Source organism: Amblyomma americanum, chromosome 1 (assembly GCF_052857255.1).
Source record: "Amblyomma americanum isolate KBUSLIRL-KWMA chromosome 1, ASM5285725v1, whole genome shotgun sequence".
Lineage (NCBI taxonomy): Eukaryota > Metazoa > Arthropoda > Arachnida > Ixodida > Ixodidae > Amblyomma > Amblyomma americanum.
The window spans coordinates 64,707,634-64,723,897 of record NC_135497.1 but is presented as its reverse complement, the minus strand read 5'-3'; the positions used below and the strand labels follow the sequence as shown (position 1 = coordinate 64,723,897).

The 16,264-nt window shown below is 46.7% G+C and overlaps 2 protein-coding genes across 3 annotated transcripts in view; one reads left to right on the top strand and one right to left on the bottom strand.

Annotated features, from left to right (window-relative positions):
• The window catches only part of LOC144133212 (putative JmjC domain-containing histone demethylation protein 2C), an 89,144-nt gene extending 79,223 nt beyond the window's left edge, over positions 1-9,921 (bottom strand). The window contains exon 1 of the mRNA XM_077666109.1: positions 9,620-9,921. Within this exon, the coding sequence (XP_077522235.1) occupies positions 9,620-9,775 (156 nt within the window). The 5' untranslated portion in view covers positions 9,776-9,921. The remainder of the gene's footprint in view (positions 1-9,619) is intronic.
• A 131-nt stretch (positions 9,922-10,052) lies between these two features.
• LOC144112906 (receptor expression-enhancing protein 1-like) overlaps positions 10,053-16,264 on the top strand; it is a 35,769-nt gene continuing 29,557 nt past the window's right edge. Inside the window, exons 1-5 of one of the 2 annotated variants that reach the window (XM_077645724.1) lie at positions 10,053-10,274; positions 12,105-12,177; positions 12,241-12,320; positions 15,734-15,854; positions 16,056-16,169. In XM_077645724.1, the coding sequence (XP_077501850.1) occupies positions 10,243-10,274; positions 12,105-12,177; positions 12,241-12,320; positions 15,734-15,854; positions 16,056-16,169 (420 nt within the window). In that variant the 5' untranslated portion in view covers positions 10,053-10,242. Of the gene's footprint in view, positions 10,275-11,093; positions 11,226-12,104; positions 12,178-12,240; positions 12,321-15,733; positions 15,855-16,055; positions 16,170-16,264 lie in introns of those variants that run through there. The other variant, XM_077645723.1, reaches the window with a different exon arrangement.

Below are 16,264 nucleotides of genomic sequence, written 5' to 3'. Positions count from 1 at the left end.
GAGGAACCGACAAGGTGAGACCCAACTTTGTAATTAGAATTTCTGTGTGTTCTCCTCTGATGTGCAAACCTCTGGCAAGAGAGTAAGAAATGCTCCAATGTCTCTACTTCACCACAAGCCGCACAAAGGTTTGTGGGACTGAACCCGCATCTACATAAGTACAGATTTAAACGGGGAATCCTGCACCGCACGAGTGTCATCGTTACCTCACACTGCCGGGTTTTACACGCACGAGTCTTCCATGGGTACATGAGATGTTGGTAGTCGACAGTAGAGAGTAAGGGATCGCTGCATGCGGCGGTTATAAACTGAAAACACTGAAATCGAGTCATTCCGAAAAGAACAGGATTAGGGGCGCTACAGGCAATTGGTGCATTTAGAGCTGCTCTTGCCAAAAAGTCTGCTGCTTCATTTTGTAAAATACCGCAGTGGCCTGGTATCCAAACGAAGCACACCTCTTTCACCCATCCAGGAATAAAAAAGTTTAGCGAGCATCTCAAAAAAGCATCTCGTGTGGACTCCAGCGCCAGCAAAACAGAGAGACAATCTGAGAGGAATATCACCTGAGAAACAGTTGTGGGAATTGCCAAAGCAGCCAGCCCCAGAGCCATAAACTCTGCTAGAAATATGGTTGTGTAATCCGGGACTCTGACCGAAAAGCTCCACGGGAGAGACTGAGAAAATAACAACCCCTGCCTTCCTGTCGACCCCAGACGTATCTGTAGCAATTACAGTATGTTGCGGGTACTGGGCAAGGTGATCCAAGAGGATTCCAGTTAATATCCTTGCAGGCAGATGCTTCGCATTAGGTGGGAAAATAAAATCAAAAGTAATATCCACAGGGGGCGCTGCCCAACTAACCCTGCATACAAAATTGAGATCCACACCAATATTGGATAGAAGATTCTAAGTAAATACAACCTGAGGTAGGCAGAACCTTGGCCAATGAGGAGTGAGAAAAAGGGCTGGGTGGGAGACGAAAATAGGAGTAGCCACACCAGGAGGCAACTCAAATGCCCACAAAAAAGTCCTGACAGCTAACAGGTGAAAACGGGAGTTAAGGTCGGGAATACGAGCCTCCAATTACAGAACTGCGGTGGAGACTGATTGAGGGAGACCTAGGCAGAGACGCAGTGCGCGCCTTTCTAGCAGCAGCAACGGATGAAGCTTATATTTAGGGGAGCCAGAAAAAAGTATGCAGCCACATTCCAAAATGGGTCTGACATAGGCTTTGTATAGAAGTACAAGCGTATCCCGGTGCATACAAAATTTCTTATTACTTATCCATAGTAGCCTATCTAGTGCACGCTCTCCTCTCTCCATGTCAGTTTTGATGTGGGGCCGCCAATCCAAATTGGCATCATAAATGACGCCTAGATACCTCTACGATTCTACCTGAGGTATGCTGTCCGAGCGATAGCGTAGTGATATATACAGAGGCATGTTGGTTTTAAAAAGCAGCACGCTGCTTTTGTGCACATTTAATACCAAATTTAATGTATCCAGCCAAACCTCGAGCGCACTGAGGTAATCCTGGAGAGAGCGACATAGGGCATGAATGTCTGCTGCAGAAGCAAAGAAGGCTACGTCATCTGCATAAACATATACTGTAACTTCAGGGTGAACTGAAATGTCGCACATCAGCAGATTGAATAGAAGTGGTGAAAGTGCAGAACCTTGTGGCACGCCTCTGGTTTGGGCATAGGTGTCTGAAGTGAAGGAATCGTCAAAGCAAAAGAACTGCCGTCCTCTTAAAAATTCACGGATCCATGCATAAATGTAGTACGGCGGGTGTAATAATGCCAATTTAGAGAGAAGGATCGAATATTCAACACTGTCGTATGCTTTAGCAATGTCAAGCGTCTTTAATGCTGACACTTTTTTCTTGTGCATAGCAAGGCGGATTCTGCTCTCCAAATCGACATGGGCAGACCAAATAGAGCATCCCCGGCGAAAGCCAATCTGGGCAGAGCTGAATGCATTCACTACTGAGATATGCGCGGATAGGCAGCTGTGCACAATTCTTTCTTTGAGCTTTACCAAATTGGATGTTAGAGCTATTGACCGAATGTTATCAATATGGAAGCCTTTCTTTGAATCTTTTAAGAGCAAAATTATTTTCGCCACCTTCCAGGAGTGCGGCGACCATGCAGTTTCTAATGATGTATTGATCAGGTCGAGGAGGTCCTGAGTGAAGTCTTGCGCTAGTATTTTCACCATACCAACTGTAACACCATCCCAACCCGGAGCTGAGGATTGCATTAAAGAAACTGCAGTTGTTAACTCCGATTTGTCAACCAAAACATAGTCTGAGCAGGGATAGGGGGCGAACAGAGGGACTCTACGCCGCTCCCGAAAACGTGAAGCAAGCCCTTGGGCAATTCGCTCTAACTCAACTTTCGCCTCATGTGGAGAGAGCACCACCGAGCTGGTTAACTGCATGACTTAAGTGTTTACATTCCGTTCCATAAAACGATACAAAGCCTTCTTATGTTTTGGGTTTGACAAATATGTGTTCAAATTTTGATTTTAGTCATCCTTTGCCTTTGCTATGGTTCTTTTAAATGATGCCGAGAAAAATTTGTAGTTGATCCAATTTTCCAGGCTCTGATTATGCGAAAGAGTCCTCCACGCTGCATTCCTACGACGGAAAGCTGTCTCACACGCATCATTCCACCATGGGGATGGTGATTTATTGCAAACAGCAGAACGCACAGTGAACCGGGAGCTCTCCGTAGCCTTCAAAACTGAGGAAAACACTTGCTGAGCCCTGTTGGTCCTACAGGAACAAGGATCAGATGTAAAGGAGGTGCGCAAAGATGATGTGTAGGCTGCAAGATTAACTAATTTTCGGGCAGAACCATGCTCTCTGAGGGGGCTCACCAATATTGTGAAAGTAATTGGCAGGTGGTCACTAGATGTGCCACAGTCAATTTTGGACCATGCCCCTATACCTACTCCTCTTGCTGCCAAGGACAAATCGAGAACTGAGCGCGAGTGTCTGCGGATGAAGGTTATGGCCCGAGAATTGCAACACCGCACATCATTTGCAGACATCCATTCCCATAACATATGGCCATGTGAATCAGTATAGGAACCCCAGACTACGTGGTGGGAGTTAAAGTCCTCAGCAATGATTACCCTGCTCGAGTTTGCAAGTAAGCTTTCTAGGCGGTCTGTTCTGCATACTCCATTTGGAAAATAGACGTTTGCAACTGTGACTGTAGAGCAGTGCGGCAAAGTGAGATCTACAGCTAGGAGCTCGCAATCAGAATCCATTACTTGTTTAGTTATTAAAGCCCGGTGACACAATTTTGACGAAATCAGGGTCACTAACCCGCCGCCCCTAACATTTATGCGGTCCGCACGGAAAACACGAAACCTGTTTAAAGAAAATGACTTAACAGGGGATAGCCAAGTTTCTTGCAAGAGCCCGATATCTGGGTTATGAGGAGATAGAAGAATTTTTAAATCAGGAAGAGAAGATGCAATAGAGCGGCAATTCCATTAGAGAACCTTTACACCCGCCATGGTGCCTATTCGAGAATGGAGGCTGAAACAGCCTCTTGAAGAATATCTGACTTGGAAGCTACACAGAAGGGCCTTTTTTGGTCTTGATCTGGGGAACGAAGGACTTAGGAGGAGAGGTTGAAGCACGACGCTTCTGTGTAAGACAAGCCATTTCTACGTCATTAGTGCAAACAGTGTTGCGAGAAAGACTTACAGGGACGCTGTCGAGAGGCGGCACGTGAGACGGCACCTTGGGTGATGGCATGGCGACGAAACTTTGAGCACAGGCTTGCTGTGATGTTGATGCTGGTGGAACTACAAGCTGAGGTTGAGAAATAGCCTGATTTGTAACAATATCAGACAACGCCTGCGTGAAGCTGCTGAGCATGCGCTTGGCCACCACTGAGAGTGCTCTTTCGACGGTTGCCACTATTGAGGCAGACAATGTGGCCTCGAGGTCAGGAGTAGAGGAACGCACTATGCTGGCATATGAATGTTTCCTGCGGTTAAGGAGAGCATAAGCGTCTGCCCGTGAGCAGCGATTCTGCTCAATTAATTCCAATAAACTTTGCTCCTGTGACCGACTTTCACAAGTGGCATCATCGGCGCTGTGACTTATTGCACAGACAACAGCTTGGCTGTTCAGCGGTGCAGCTGTCGGAAGAGTGACCTTCACCACACACCCGGCATCTGGTCGTCGACTTACAGGCTCTACCACTATGTCCAAATCTCCAACAGTTGGTACATTGCAGGGGTTAAGGAGGCAGCGGATCCACGCGGTAGACAATTGGCCAAATCTTCAACTCCGAGGGGCATGTGCGACCAGCAAAAGTTGTTATGACTGACTCCGTTGCTACACGTACTCCAGCGATCTCGCAAGAGCAGCGGTATACAGAAATAATTCTCGCCCCGGCTTCCTGAAACTCCTCCAACATTTCTTGAATTGAAGATGACGGGTCCACTCCTCGGACAATGCCCTTAGTGAACGCAAGCTGCTCAGGAATGAAGGCTTTAACCGGCAGAGAAGCGAAGGTTATACATCAGAGCAGATCCGACACACACTCAATGTTTGCCGACTTACAAACAATGCCACGCCTGCCAAAAGGTCGCACCTCAGAGATGTCGAGATAGTGAGCGGTTAGATTTTTCAGTTGTTCCTGGATTGTTTTTGGATTCTTCATTTTGAGAATTCCATCTCCAATCGGTACAAGCGCCACAGGGATTTAATCGACCATATTTATTAGAAAAGAATGTAAAGGCAAGCTTTCGGCCGGCGGGCTGGCGAACCAGGCTGCCAAGCCTCCTCCCGGGGAGGTGAAAGACATGCCTACACACAGCGCGCCGGCAACCTTACATCACCCGAGACAGCACAGCTACCCTGAACCCTGGCAAAAACCCCACGAACGTGGAACGGCCTCACCAAAGGACACGCCCGGCACCACCAGGAAACGAAGCAGGCAGGCAGTTATGAAGCAGCAGCAGCAGCCACGAATGAACGCCACGAACAACGAGAACCCCGCCGAAATTGCGCTCGGAAGGAAACGGGCCTCGCTGATGGCCTCCCAATTGGAATTCTTCAGGCGCTCTCTTGAGTTTTGTATATGGTTTATGGGCGGTTTAACGACCCAAAGGCTATGAGGGACGCCGTATAGTGAAGGTCTGCGGAAATTTCGACCACCTGGGGTTCTCTAACGTGCACTGACATAGCACATTACACGGGCCTCTAGAATTTCGCCTCCATCGAAATTCGACCCCGAGAAATTTTCAATTATTACAATAATGCGAATGATAATTCTCCCTCACTGTCTTGAAAGCAAATCACATTGTTTTATTTAAGGCATTATTTTGAAGGGCACTAATTTCTTGGATCTTTAAATATTTTACACTCCCCCTTTGAGGCTTTATTAACCGTTGCACTAAATAGCACAGCTTTCTTTTTTCTTCCCTGCATTTTCACTTTCATCGGCCTTCGTACCATCACGTTTTGAGCGGCGAACTGGAGGCCTCAGCAACGGCCAGCCGACGCCTGAAGCGCCATTATACGTGAACAGGCAGCCCCAAAATGAGAGAGAGAACAGCCAACCGTGCGTTCCAGTTCACCTAGAGTGAGTGAACGCCGCGGAATCATGCCCCGAGTTCGGAAGAAGTGCACAGGCGCCATTACGGACTCTTCCCCAAAGCCGAAGCGACGAGGTTTCGGAGCTCGCAACCGCCGGCATACCGTTCGCTAATTAACGGGCCCAGCAAGAGAGGCAAAAAGGGGCGAGAGTGAAAAACGGGAGGCCCGGGCATTGCAGAGAAACCAGGGCTCGTTACGAGGCCAGCTGTGCCTCGGTCGCCGCCGAGGAACCAGCGCTCTAGCGGAGCTCGGAATCGATCGCCGAGCCCAGGGTTCAATGCCCCCGGCCGCCCAGCAGAACGCGCGGCAAAAGTGCTCTCCCGCGGCCGTGCGATGCCAGCCCACAGGGGGAGAACGCTGTCCAGGGACATTCCAGCGCTGGCGGGTGGCACCGGAAACTGGCACCAGCAGCCGGGCGCTGCGAGCGGGAGGAGGCCCCCTCCCTCGCTGGTGCTAACGGGGCCGCCCCCTCCCCCTCAGCGACTGCTGCTGCAACAAGGCCGCAGCAACAAGGCCGTGCAGGCCTGGCAGACGACGTACTCCGCAACGCAGATGCTGCCCGAACAGAGGCAAACCTCGCACAGGTGGTCCCCGCAGCAGCGACATTCACGCTGCGAGTACGACGCCAAGCCTTCCGTCTGCAGGCTTCTGCGCTCTACTGGAGACATAACACGACATACTATACAGGGACAAGAAAGGACACACACGAGCTCTGGAGATGCTCATCAATTCGGGTAGCAAACGACGACGAAAGCGGTCCACGATAAAAGAAGGAAATATAGGCCGTGTGACACCCTTGCCATATTTTTATATCTCAACTTGACAACCTTTCCTCTTTTTCAAATATTTCTTTTTAAAAAAAAGGGTGATGAAAAAGGAACTGCAAGCACAAGGGTGCCGACACTAATTTCCTCAAAGGAAGTTCTGTCCGCACTTTGCAGTATGAAACTTTTGACCTATGCCTGGTCGAGCTGTTTGTTTACGAGCAGAGCACGTCAACATGCTGTCTGAGCAGCCTTGCATGGAAGAAAAGTGGCGAATGAGATTTTATCTGAACTGCTTGACCACACACACACAGAATACATGCAGGAGCAATGTCACAGGTCAGTCGCACATCTCAGCAAACTGTTTTCATCTACAGCTTGCCAGGGGATATTATTCTGATGTGTGATGTCTAGGCAGGTCAGTATTAAGACACAGATGAGAAAGCATAGTAAAAAGCTGTAACATGCACTCACTAAAACAATGAAGGCACAAGAGCATACAGACAGACTTGAATAGCAGTAGCTCAGAAGTGATGCTTCAATTTTTAAACATGCCCAACCTATTTTATTGCATGCTGATAATACTCATCCATTAGGAGATTCATAACTATACTTTCCTACAGCTTACCAATAACAATGAAAATAAACAGACTGTTTGCTTGTCATAGCCAATACAATGTTGCCTTTGATCTCCCGCCCTCAACGGCCTGCACTGAGGGCACCTTATCTTTCAAGACAGCCATCACCATAAACATGCTCACTCACGAACTCCAACATAATTTCTTTGCCTGTACTTCTAATTTCCTGGAATGTAGTATTTTTAGTTTCTTGTACACCCACCTCCTCTACAATGCCACCTGGGCCTTGATATAAATAAACAAATATATTTGTCACATCAAGATAATTTCTCATTTTGCACTTCTCACGATTGTGTGGGAACAGTGTTCACTCAAACAAACTGAAGAGCTTCAGATTGAGGGAAACTTGATATTGTTCAACTGCATCTATAACCAAGGGGGCCCCACTCTTGCTACTGAGTGAAGATAGAGAACATGGTGAGAATGCAGTAAGAGATAAGACAGGTCCACTGACAGCAAAGGCTGCTTGTAGTTGACATCAGAACCTGATGGACTGATCAATATGTTCGCAGAGGCACTAGTGCAAGGAGAGTCGAAAAAACATGCAAGCGGCCAGTACAAAGGATGGAACGAAAACTCTTCTAACAAAACACAGGCCAGTCACTCAACTATGCTTTCTGTTCCCCATCCTACAGGAAAGAGTAAAAAGCCAACAGTAAAACTGTAGTAGTAGTAATGATCATGCATTGGTAAGCAGTGCTGCAGTAATCCACACGCTGGGGGCTAAATGCATGAGAGAAATTCATGTCATGAGCGAGCAATGGAAAATTTGGCTGCACTTCCAAGTCCACCTCCACATGTCAGTAATTATTGTGCAGTCACTGAGAGCTGCCCAAAACAATTGTGACGAACTCGACAGCAGTGAAAGATGCACAAAAGCAACCGTACAAAGAAGAACTAGTTGTGAATTAATAGCTAACATTCTGCTTCGTGGCACTCCAACTCGAACGAATGGCATTACTGGGACAAGCAGATAATAACAATGAACGCTTTCTCAGGCTGCACTTCCCAAACAAGGCAATGACCTATTGGAGGGTGGACATTGTATGTGCAGATAAAGAGTGAAAAATAAAGAGTGTTGCACCAAGTGCTCAGAGACACAGAAGCAAAGCAAAGGTCCCAACTTTCGTTACAGCAGGCTTCCACCTTCCAATCGTTCCTCTAACTGCGATTAGCATCTCAAGGCTTTATGCAAGGGATAGAAAGGTGCTGAGATGAAAACTATGCGGACATTGACATTCCAGGAAAGGTTTTGTAAACATGACGGCCACTAGGTAACCATGAAGCCATGCTAGGTGCAGCACTGCGAAACCACGAACGTTGTTATGCTTAACAAGTGCTATGCAACATTTAGTTGTCACTTCTGAATGTCAGTAATATTTACGAACGTAAACAGACATTCACCACAGCTGATTTCAGAATGCCACTGGAAAGTACACAAGCTCATGTCCTATACCGTGAACAAAAAGCCGTCCTACAAAACGCCAGTCCGCGACTGAACAGCCCGGGAAACGTATACGTCCTGTTTCCCACTGAATGCATTTGCACCACACGCATTCGTGTACGTGAGCAGCTGCGGTACAGCACACGAGATTCCGATACGAACCGCTTCTCGCCCTACAACAGACTCGCAAGGGAGCGATTGACCCCATTCCACAAGTTTCCACATGCACGCCCACAGAGTCCTCCTCGATCGGCAGCAAAGCGAGGACGCAAAATAATTACTAAACGCATAAAAAAAGGTTACCTTCACAGTTACCCCCTCCCCCACTCTTCTATTTTTCGGGAGCGTTCACAAGAATACGGAGAGCAAGTAGGAGAAGCAAAAAGCATGCATTCACCAGCTGATTGTGCGAGAATCGCAACAATCTTCAACACAATTGCTCTAGTTCGCAATGTAAAGGGACACCCTAAACATGAGTTCCACCGGCAGATATGCACCTGCGAAACCAGGGGGAAACCATCACCACCACCCAATAACACAAGGTTCAACTTGCTACTGCTGAACATGCTTTCGGTAATCAACTGAGCTCAGCAAGGCCTCAATAAAAACTGGCCAGCAACCACGCGCAAAAAACATAGCTGCAGAATCAGTAGTACAAGCACTGCTCAGATCCGGAAAGCAAACTGAGCCCCGAGGTCCCCGAGCGTTTTGCCGCCATTTCTGAAAACGTAAACATATCGCGGGCACTCACCGCTACCGCTGCTGCAGTTCGCCCTCGCACTGTGCGACTGCAGTAACGCTAGCAGTGCAACAGATCACGATAAAATAAATAAAGAGTATTCGATAGCTTTTAACATGCTTAACCAGTGTAGCCAGCAAACGAAAACTTGGCAGACAGCGGAGTGACCATGCGCGTGTCCTCACCAATTGTTCGCGTCCAATGCCTCTACGTAAAGAAAGAAACTGCACAGACGGAGTAAATTATAAGAACTAACAGTTGCTATAATTAGAACTCAGTTCTTACAAGATGAAAAAAAAATGGCTGCAGTGCGCGGGCTTTCCGCACGCATACCGTTGCCGCCCCACACAAGACGCAGCGCGCACTGTGACCAGGAAACGCGGTAAGAAAACTCCCGCTACTTACAGAAAGCTCGGGATGCTTAGGATCCTTGTGCGACGCTGCACGGATTATTCCAGCCCTCCAATCCAAATCTGGTGGCTTGGAAAGTTTGGCTTTGCCCGCACTGTTAACACACAGAAATCGTTTGCCCACAATCTCCTCGCGATGCTTGTAGGCCATTGCACATAGTAAGTATCCACCCACTGGCTGCTGGAGCCCAGACTGCACACCAAGAAACTGCGTGGACTGGACGAAAACACTACCACGTCTCCAAACGCGAACGGATAATACGGGAGTTGAAAGGTCGCCACGTAAGTCTCAGTACGCCTGCGCGACCTCAGAGAGAGGAAAAAAAAGTAAAGCAGTTGTTAGCCACGTGACTGAAAGAAGCCTCGCTACTGGTGCGCGAGCCTGCTGGGCGCCCAATAGGAAGGCGCAAAGCTCCCGGCTCCGCCAATAGCGACGTCCGCGCTTGAAAGTGGCGCGTCGCCTCCGGCGCGTTCTCTGGGGGCCAGCGGATCATGTTCTGACGTAGCCTATTCTGCGCTGTGTTCAAAGATTGCGGATGCTGTTTTTTGAAATACTGAGGCAGTAGTCGACACCTTTTTATTCTCACAAGCGCTCAGAACCTCGTGGATAAGTACGCAATGATCTCCATCGTCATATCCCGTCTCATCATGTGAGTGCTGCGAGCGATCCGTTCTTTTTTTTCTTCACTAGTTCGGTGTATTCTAAGACAGACTCATACTGCGACGATAAATTTGTTAAAATCAATTGTTACTTCTTATGTTATCCATAGAGTTTCTCTCATGTGTTCAGTCTGTGTTGCATTAAACGTCTTTTTGCTAGCATCTGCGCAGCGCTTGCTTGTTTTGTTGCTCTATCTGAGCAGCGAAACGTATCGCCTGTTTTGGTTAGTTGTCTTTGTTCCCATCTTGAAGATACGCCAGTAATGCGATTATAACGTTAGGATCTCGTAAAGATGGTCTGTTAAAAAGTGAACGTACCACCCGTTTTCTCGGTTGTGGGACTGTATTACGTCATTTTGAGTAGGCAAGAACCGGCCGCGTATTTCACCTGCGTCTGTGTGTGGCAACGCGTTCATTGTCCCTGTCATCCCCTGAGCACCCTAAGGTTAGAACAGCTTGCATGGTGTTCATATGCGTGTTTGCCGAGCTATGTCTGACCACTTGATATTCAAGTGCATACTGCGCCACAAAGACCGTCCACGGTGTGTCATTGTCGTTGTCAGCAGGCTGCAGATGTTTGTGAGAGGAGGTCCGTCATTTGTTCCTATTGTGCGACTGCATTGTGTTCCAGTTTTTTCGGCATGCCCTTGTCTCTGTATTGCTAACTGCGCGTGCTGTGCGAAGAAATGATGGACCTAAGAGACGCTTTCCTGAACGGGTTCCATGTTTTTTTTTTTTTTTTGGCTGCGGTTTTCTGCATCATATCACATCGCTGATAAGTCTGCAGCGCATCTCTGCATTTGCGCCTTCTGCATACCCAGAACAGATTTCTGCAATGCTGGCAGTGATTTGGAGCCTAGATCGTTATGTTTTGCATATTTACATAGCATCCTCGTGATCACGCTTATCTGGGAACAACTACGCTCTTCACGTTTAATGAGGTATAACTCCCAAGTGGATGACAAGCGTTCTGCTGTGATTTTGCCCGTTGTGTGGCTTTTGTGAATTTGGCTATTGTTTCAGAATTGCACTGTCGAGGCGCTTCTGAATTCATTAAAAATTTTGGTTTTGGATTTTAGAATACTTTCTCCCCCCCCTCTCTCTCTCTCTCCTGCGCGCTCGTGTTAGCGTGCGTGTATTCGTACAACTGCCGTCGTAATGAGAGGCATACACATGCTGTTTTGCCAGTGTCTAGATGATCACTTCACACAGCTGAGTGGAGTTGAGCCCTGTCATCTACATGTTGGCAGCCGCCCCACATTTAGTAGAACGGTGCCATCTGACAGGCGGGCATTGTTTCAGCAGAAGCTGTTTGATGGAGTGTGCTGCATGGCGGAGAGGGCTTTTGTCAGCAGGAGGGGTCAGACAGACACCCCCCCCCCGGGAGTGCTGTTGTGCTGCGCATGTGCCTCGGGGAGGAGGGAATCTCGCTTCCTGCTGGGAGGGGAGTCCGTTTATTTTGGTTGGAGCCGACGATTATTTTGGGGCCTTGGGAGAAGGAGCTCGCTCCTGTGTAGAGATGCACTCTTCCTTGCTTGGGAATGTGCAGCTCTGATTTCCCACCCGGGCACAGTCGTGCCCTGTGCCGTGTCCCTTTGTGACTCTTTTTGATTGCTTCAGCTAATGCTCCACCATGTTCTGCTACAGTGTTATTCTGTGAGTGACTTTGGGCCCACCTGATCACAAATGCAGAACTCTTCGGTTGCTGCACGACTGGCTGGTGCATCTTTGCAGCTGACACGCGGCCGATTGTGTCTTCTATTGCTGTTTTGCTGTTGTTGCGTCCCAGTGCTGGCTCACTGTTTCTATCGTCTCTTCAGCTTGCTCTTTGGCGTCCTCTACCCGGCTTATGCATCCTACAAGGCAGTCAAGAATAAGGATGTTCGTTGCCATGTAAGTGGGTGTTTTCACCTGTGTGATTTGGGGATATTTATGAATTTTAATTATACTTTTCAGCTTCAGTGGATGATGTACTGGATCGTGTTTGCCCTCTTCACTTGTGTCGAAACATTTTCTGACATCTTTATTTCATTCTGGTAAGTGTGCACATTGTATTTCTTCTTCAGCTGGTTTAAAGTACAGTAGTTCTCACTTGTCAGGACAGAAGTAGCAGAGGGTTCACGTTGAACTCTGTTCTCATTAGTTAGTCAGTGTGATGATTGGTGTGGATTGTTTCATGTGATAATTAGGTAACCGGTGGTCAACTAGAGTGCCAGAGCGAGTACCAAGGTACAGGAAGCGTCGCTGATAGCAACTCAGAATCATTGAAATGATGAGGTCTAACATTAGCAGGGATTGATTTATCGCAGCTGACACTGGACAGGAGTAAATGAAGGTCACTGGGAGACGCCCTTTTAAAGTAGATATGATGTTGCTGATGGTAGTGAGTTCCCCTACAAAAATTTGGTTTAAAGGAGTATAGATGCCTAACTTTTGCATGCGTTTTTTCTTCTTTGTAATGATGTGTAAAGATACATGGATTACCACATGGTATTCTCCTATCAGCACTAAATAATTTTTAACCGAATTTCTTTCTCGTGCTGTTTCGGTTTCGGCTTCAACACCTGAAAGATGACTGTGACGTCAAAGCGTTAATAGGTCACGCGACGCATGAAAAAACTGCAATATAATCGCTGCTTCTGCATTCGTTGTCATTCCGGCTCTTGAGGAAGGCTAGCTTCAGCACTGTAGTAAATTAAAATGATGAAGCAGCGATTATATCACATTTTTCATGCCTCACGTGACATATAACCACACTTTGATGTCACAGCTATCTTTCAGCTGTTGAAACCGAAACAGCCTTACAGAAAAATTAGATTATAAAGTATTTAGCGGTCGTAGGCGAATACCACATGGTGATTCATGCACAGTAATGTCTTTTGCATCATTGTAGAGAAGAAAACATGCCACCAAAATTGGGTGTCTATACTCCTTTGATTGCACTGTTACCTTGACATTAAGACCTTGGGCAGTCGGGCTATGAAGAGTGTGATATCCATTCTACTACTCCTTTCTCTGCTTTGTGGCATCACCTAAAGCTGCCCTTGGGCTAGTTTAAATGAAAGTAATGTGTCAGACTACATATTTTTGCCGCAAAACTGGGATGAACATCAAGGGGGATGGTAGCACTATGGTAGCACTGCCTGTGCTGCTTTTGTGTTTGTTGCACTTTGCAGTAAAAGCATATCCTGTAGCAAATATCTATTTGGGCAATAAGTTCAGAAGTAATGCGATTCACTGAAAGCTTGCTCTCAAGGAGGTAGAAACAGGGCGATGGAGTCCGTTTCCTTTCTGCTGGCATATCGGTAAAGAAGCACATTGCCTCCTTCAGGCAGGTTGGCACGGGGTTCATTTGGAGAAGCAACAGACTTCGTGCAAAAATGCACCACCTGCCAGCAAACTTTGGTCTTGCTTTTAGTTTCACAAGAAATTGCAAAGAATAAGCCACCATGTTAAAGGACAGGTAGAGAGTGCACAAATAAACAGGTTCAACTTTGGCTTCTATGCAAGTTGACAGTGCTTGCTATTGCTCTGTGTTTCAGTTTTCGCTCAGTGCATGAAAGCGGAGTAGAGGCTGTGGAACGCCACTCCTGCCGCTGTGCAGTAAATGTGGTTAAGTGCGTTTTCGATAAGCTGTTCCAAGGTTAGCAGTGGCATTTTGGTGTCATTAAACTGCGAGTCCTGCAGCGAGCCCATAAATGCTGCCACATCTGATCTAAAATTAGCACAGCAACTTCTGCAGCCATATTTTAATATCTGCTTACTGAACACAAATACAGTCCCATGATGCGAAGCAGTCACCGGGTAAAGAGAGTGGATTATGTGGGATCCGGTTTTTGTTCTGCTCATTGTTATTGTGTCAGGTTTTATTGTGGGAAATGTGGAAAACTATAGATTTCAGGTAATTTGAATTCACATTTTAATCAAGCATGGTAATGTGAATTGTGCATCCAAATGGCTGTCTTGTAACAAATCGGCTTTCTATTTGCTACGTAGTGCTGTTCAGTGGGCTGGCCTATTGCACTGAGCGTGGCCATAAAACTGCCATAGTAGAATGAGAGCAGACCTTGCTGCAGCGCATATGCATTGTGACGCAGTTTTCACCAAAAACATGTCTAAATGTATGGAACTCTTGTTAACCAGCACACAGCTCGGACAAAACTGCATGTGATGAAGCAGTCTCGACATACGTTCTGCATATCCACCCTGACACACATCTCCTTTGGTTACCTATTGTGGTAGCACAATAGCCAAACGGGCGAGTTGGTGGTACATATTGGTGGAAAACAGCGCAACGACGCAACAAGGTAGCCAACAAGGTAGCCAAAAAGCTTAGGAATCCATCTTTGGTCCCTAGTCCGGGAAAAGAGAAGGAAAGGAAAAAGTTTGCCATCCTCCCAAACGTACACCGCATGTCACATAATCTTAAAAATGTGGCAAAAAGGTATGGCGTAGGGGTGGTTTTTTCAGCACCCAAGAAACTTAAAAGGGTTTGTGCTGTTTTGGAAAGAAAGGCTGAATAACGAAAAGAATCTGAAACAACTTGTGGGGTTAAGCACGAAACAATGTATGTGCCATGCGCAGAAGAGGTTGTGTACAAAATCCCAATGTCATGCGGACAAATATATATCGGGCAGACGGGGCGTTGCATCAATACACGTTTGAAAGAGCATGCAAATAATCTTGAAGCTAACAAATCTAATCATCTAGTTGACCATGTTCGAGACTGCCAATTTTGTTTTCCTTCATTGCCTTACTGTGATATCCTCTACAAACACCCGTCCCGATTAACACGTGAGATTATGGAAGCATATCACATGAAGAAAAAAACAAGGTTATGTGTCAGTAAGCCATCTATTTCATTATATGACAGTGAGGTTGCATTCCTCGATGCCACGTAGAAACTTGGGTTTTGTCTAGGTACTAGCTGATAAGTTGGCCACTTTTTCTATAAAATGTACTGCTTTCCTTAAATAAATTTCAGTTGTGAGTCAGCGCTTGTCCTGTATTTTCTTCCACTCTGTCCGCGTCGTTGCACTGTTTGCCACCAATATTGTGGTAGCTTTGGGGAGACAGCGTTCAGCTGCTGAGCCCTAGGTTGCAGGATTGAATTCCAGCCACATTTCAGTCTTTCATAGCTTAGTTGCAGCCCTGGTATGTTAAGCCCCTCACATACATAGGCTTGTAGCGGTAGTGCTTTTCATCGAATAATTTTTGCTAGGCTGTCATGCTGATATTCCAGAAGTGCCTTTTAGTGTTTTTGGGTCTCTTCATGCATATATCCTTGTTTTTTTTTTTTTCATTTACATATATATACAGGTCAGTACTTAGCACTCCAGTTCAATTTATTTATTTATTAATTTGTTTATTGCACTATTCAGCAGGAGTAGGGATTTGGTGGTATTCTACATTAAACGGTCATGAACATTTTACCTGTATGTATTCCCAGGATGCCATTTTATTATGAGCTGAAGATATTGTTTGTCCTCTGGCTGCTGTCACCTGCAACAAAAGGATCAAGCCTCTTGTACCGGCGCTTTGTTCATCCACAGCTTGTTCAACGTGAGCAGGTGAGTTTCACTTGCCATCGCACGCCCAGAATCTGTACTAAGTAGTCATATGGCTGTTTGTGGTTGGGGGTTAGCCACTGCAAGGAACTGCCTAGGCGGTCAGTATTGGAATAAAATAAAACCGATATGCTTGTTGCTGTTGCAACCATACTGGCTGTTGTTAAGATGCCCTGGTCTCTGATTTAATTTATTGACTTGCAGGAGATAGATGAGCTGATTGAGAAGGCTAAAGAACAAGGCTATTCTACCATGTTACTTTTGGGAAGCCGCGGTCTCAGCTATGCTACCAGTGTAGTTCTCCAGACGGCCATCAAAGTAAGTAGCTGCTTATGCAGCTTCCATGCAGCATGCAAGGTTGGGAGTTGGTGGCTTTGGCTTGGTGTTACTCCATGGCTGCCTATCTAACACGT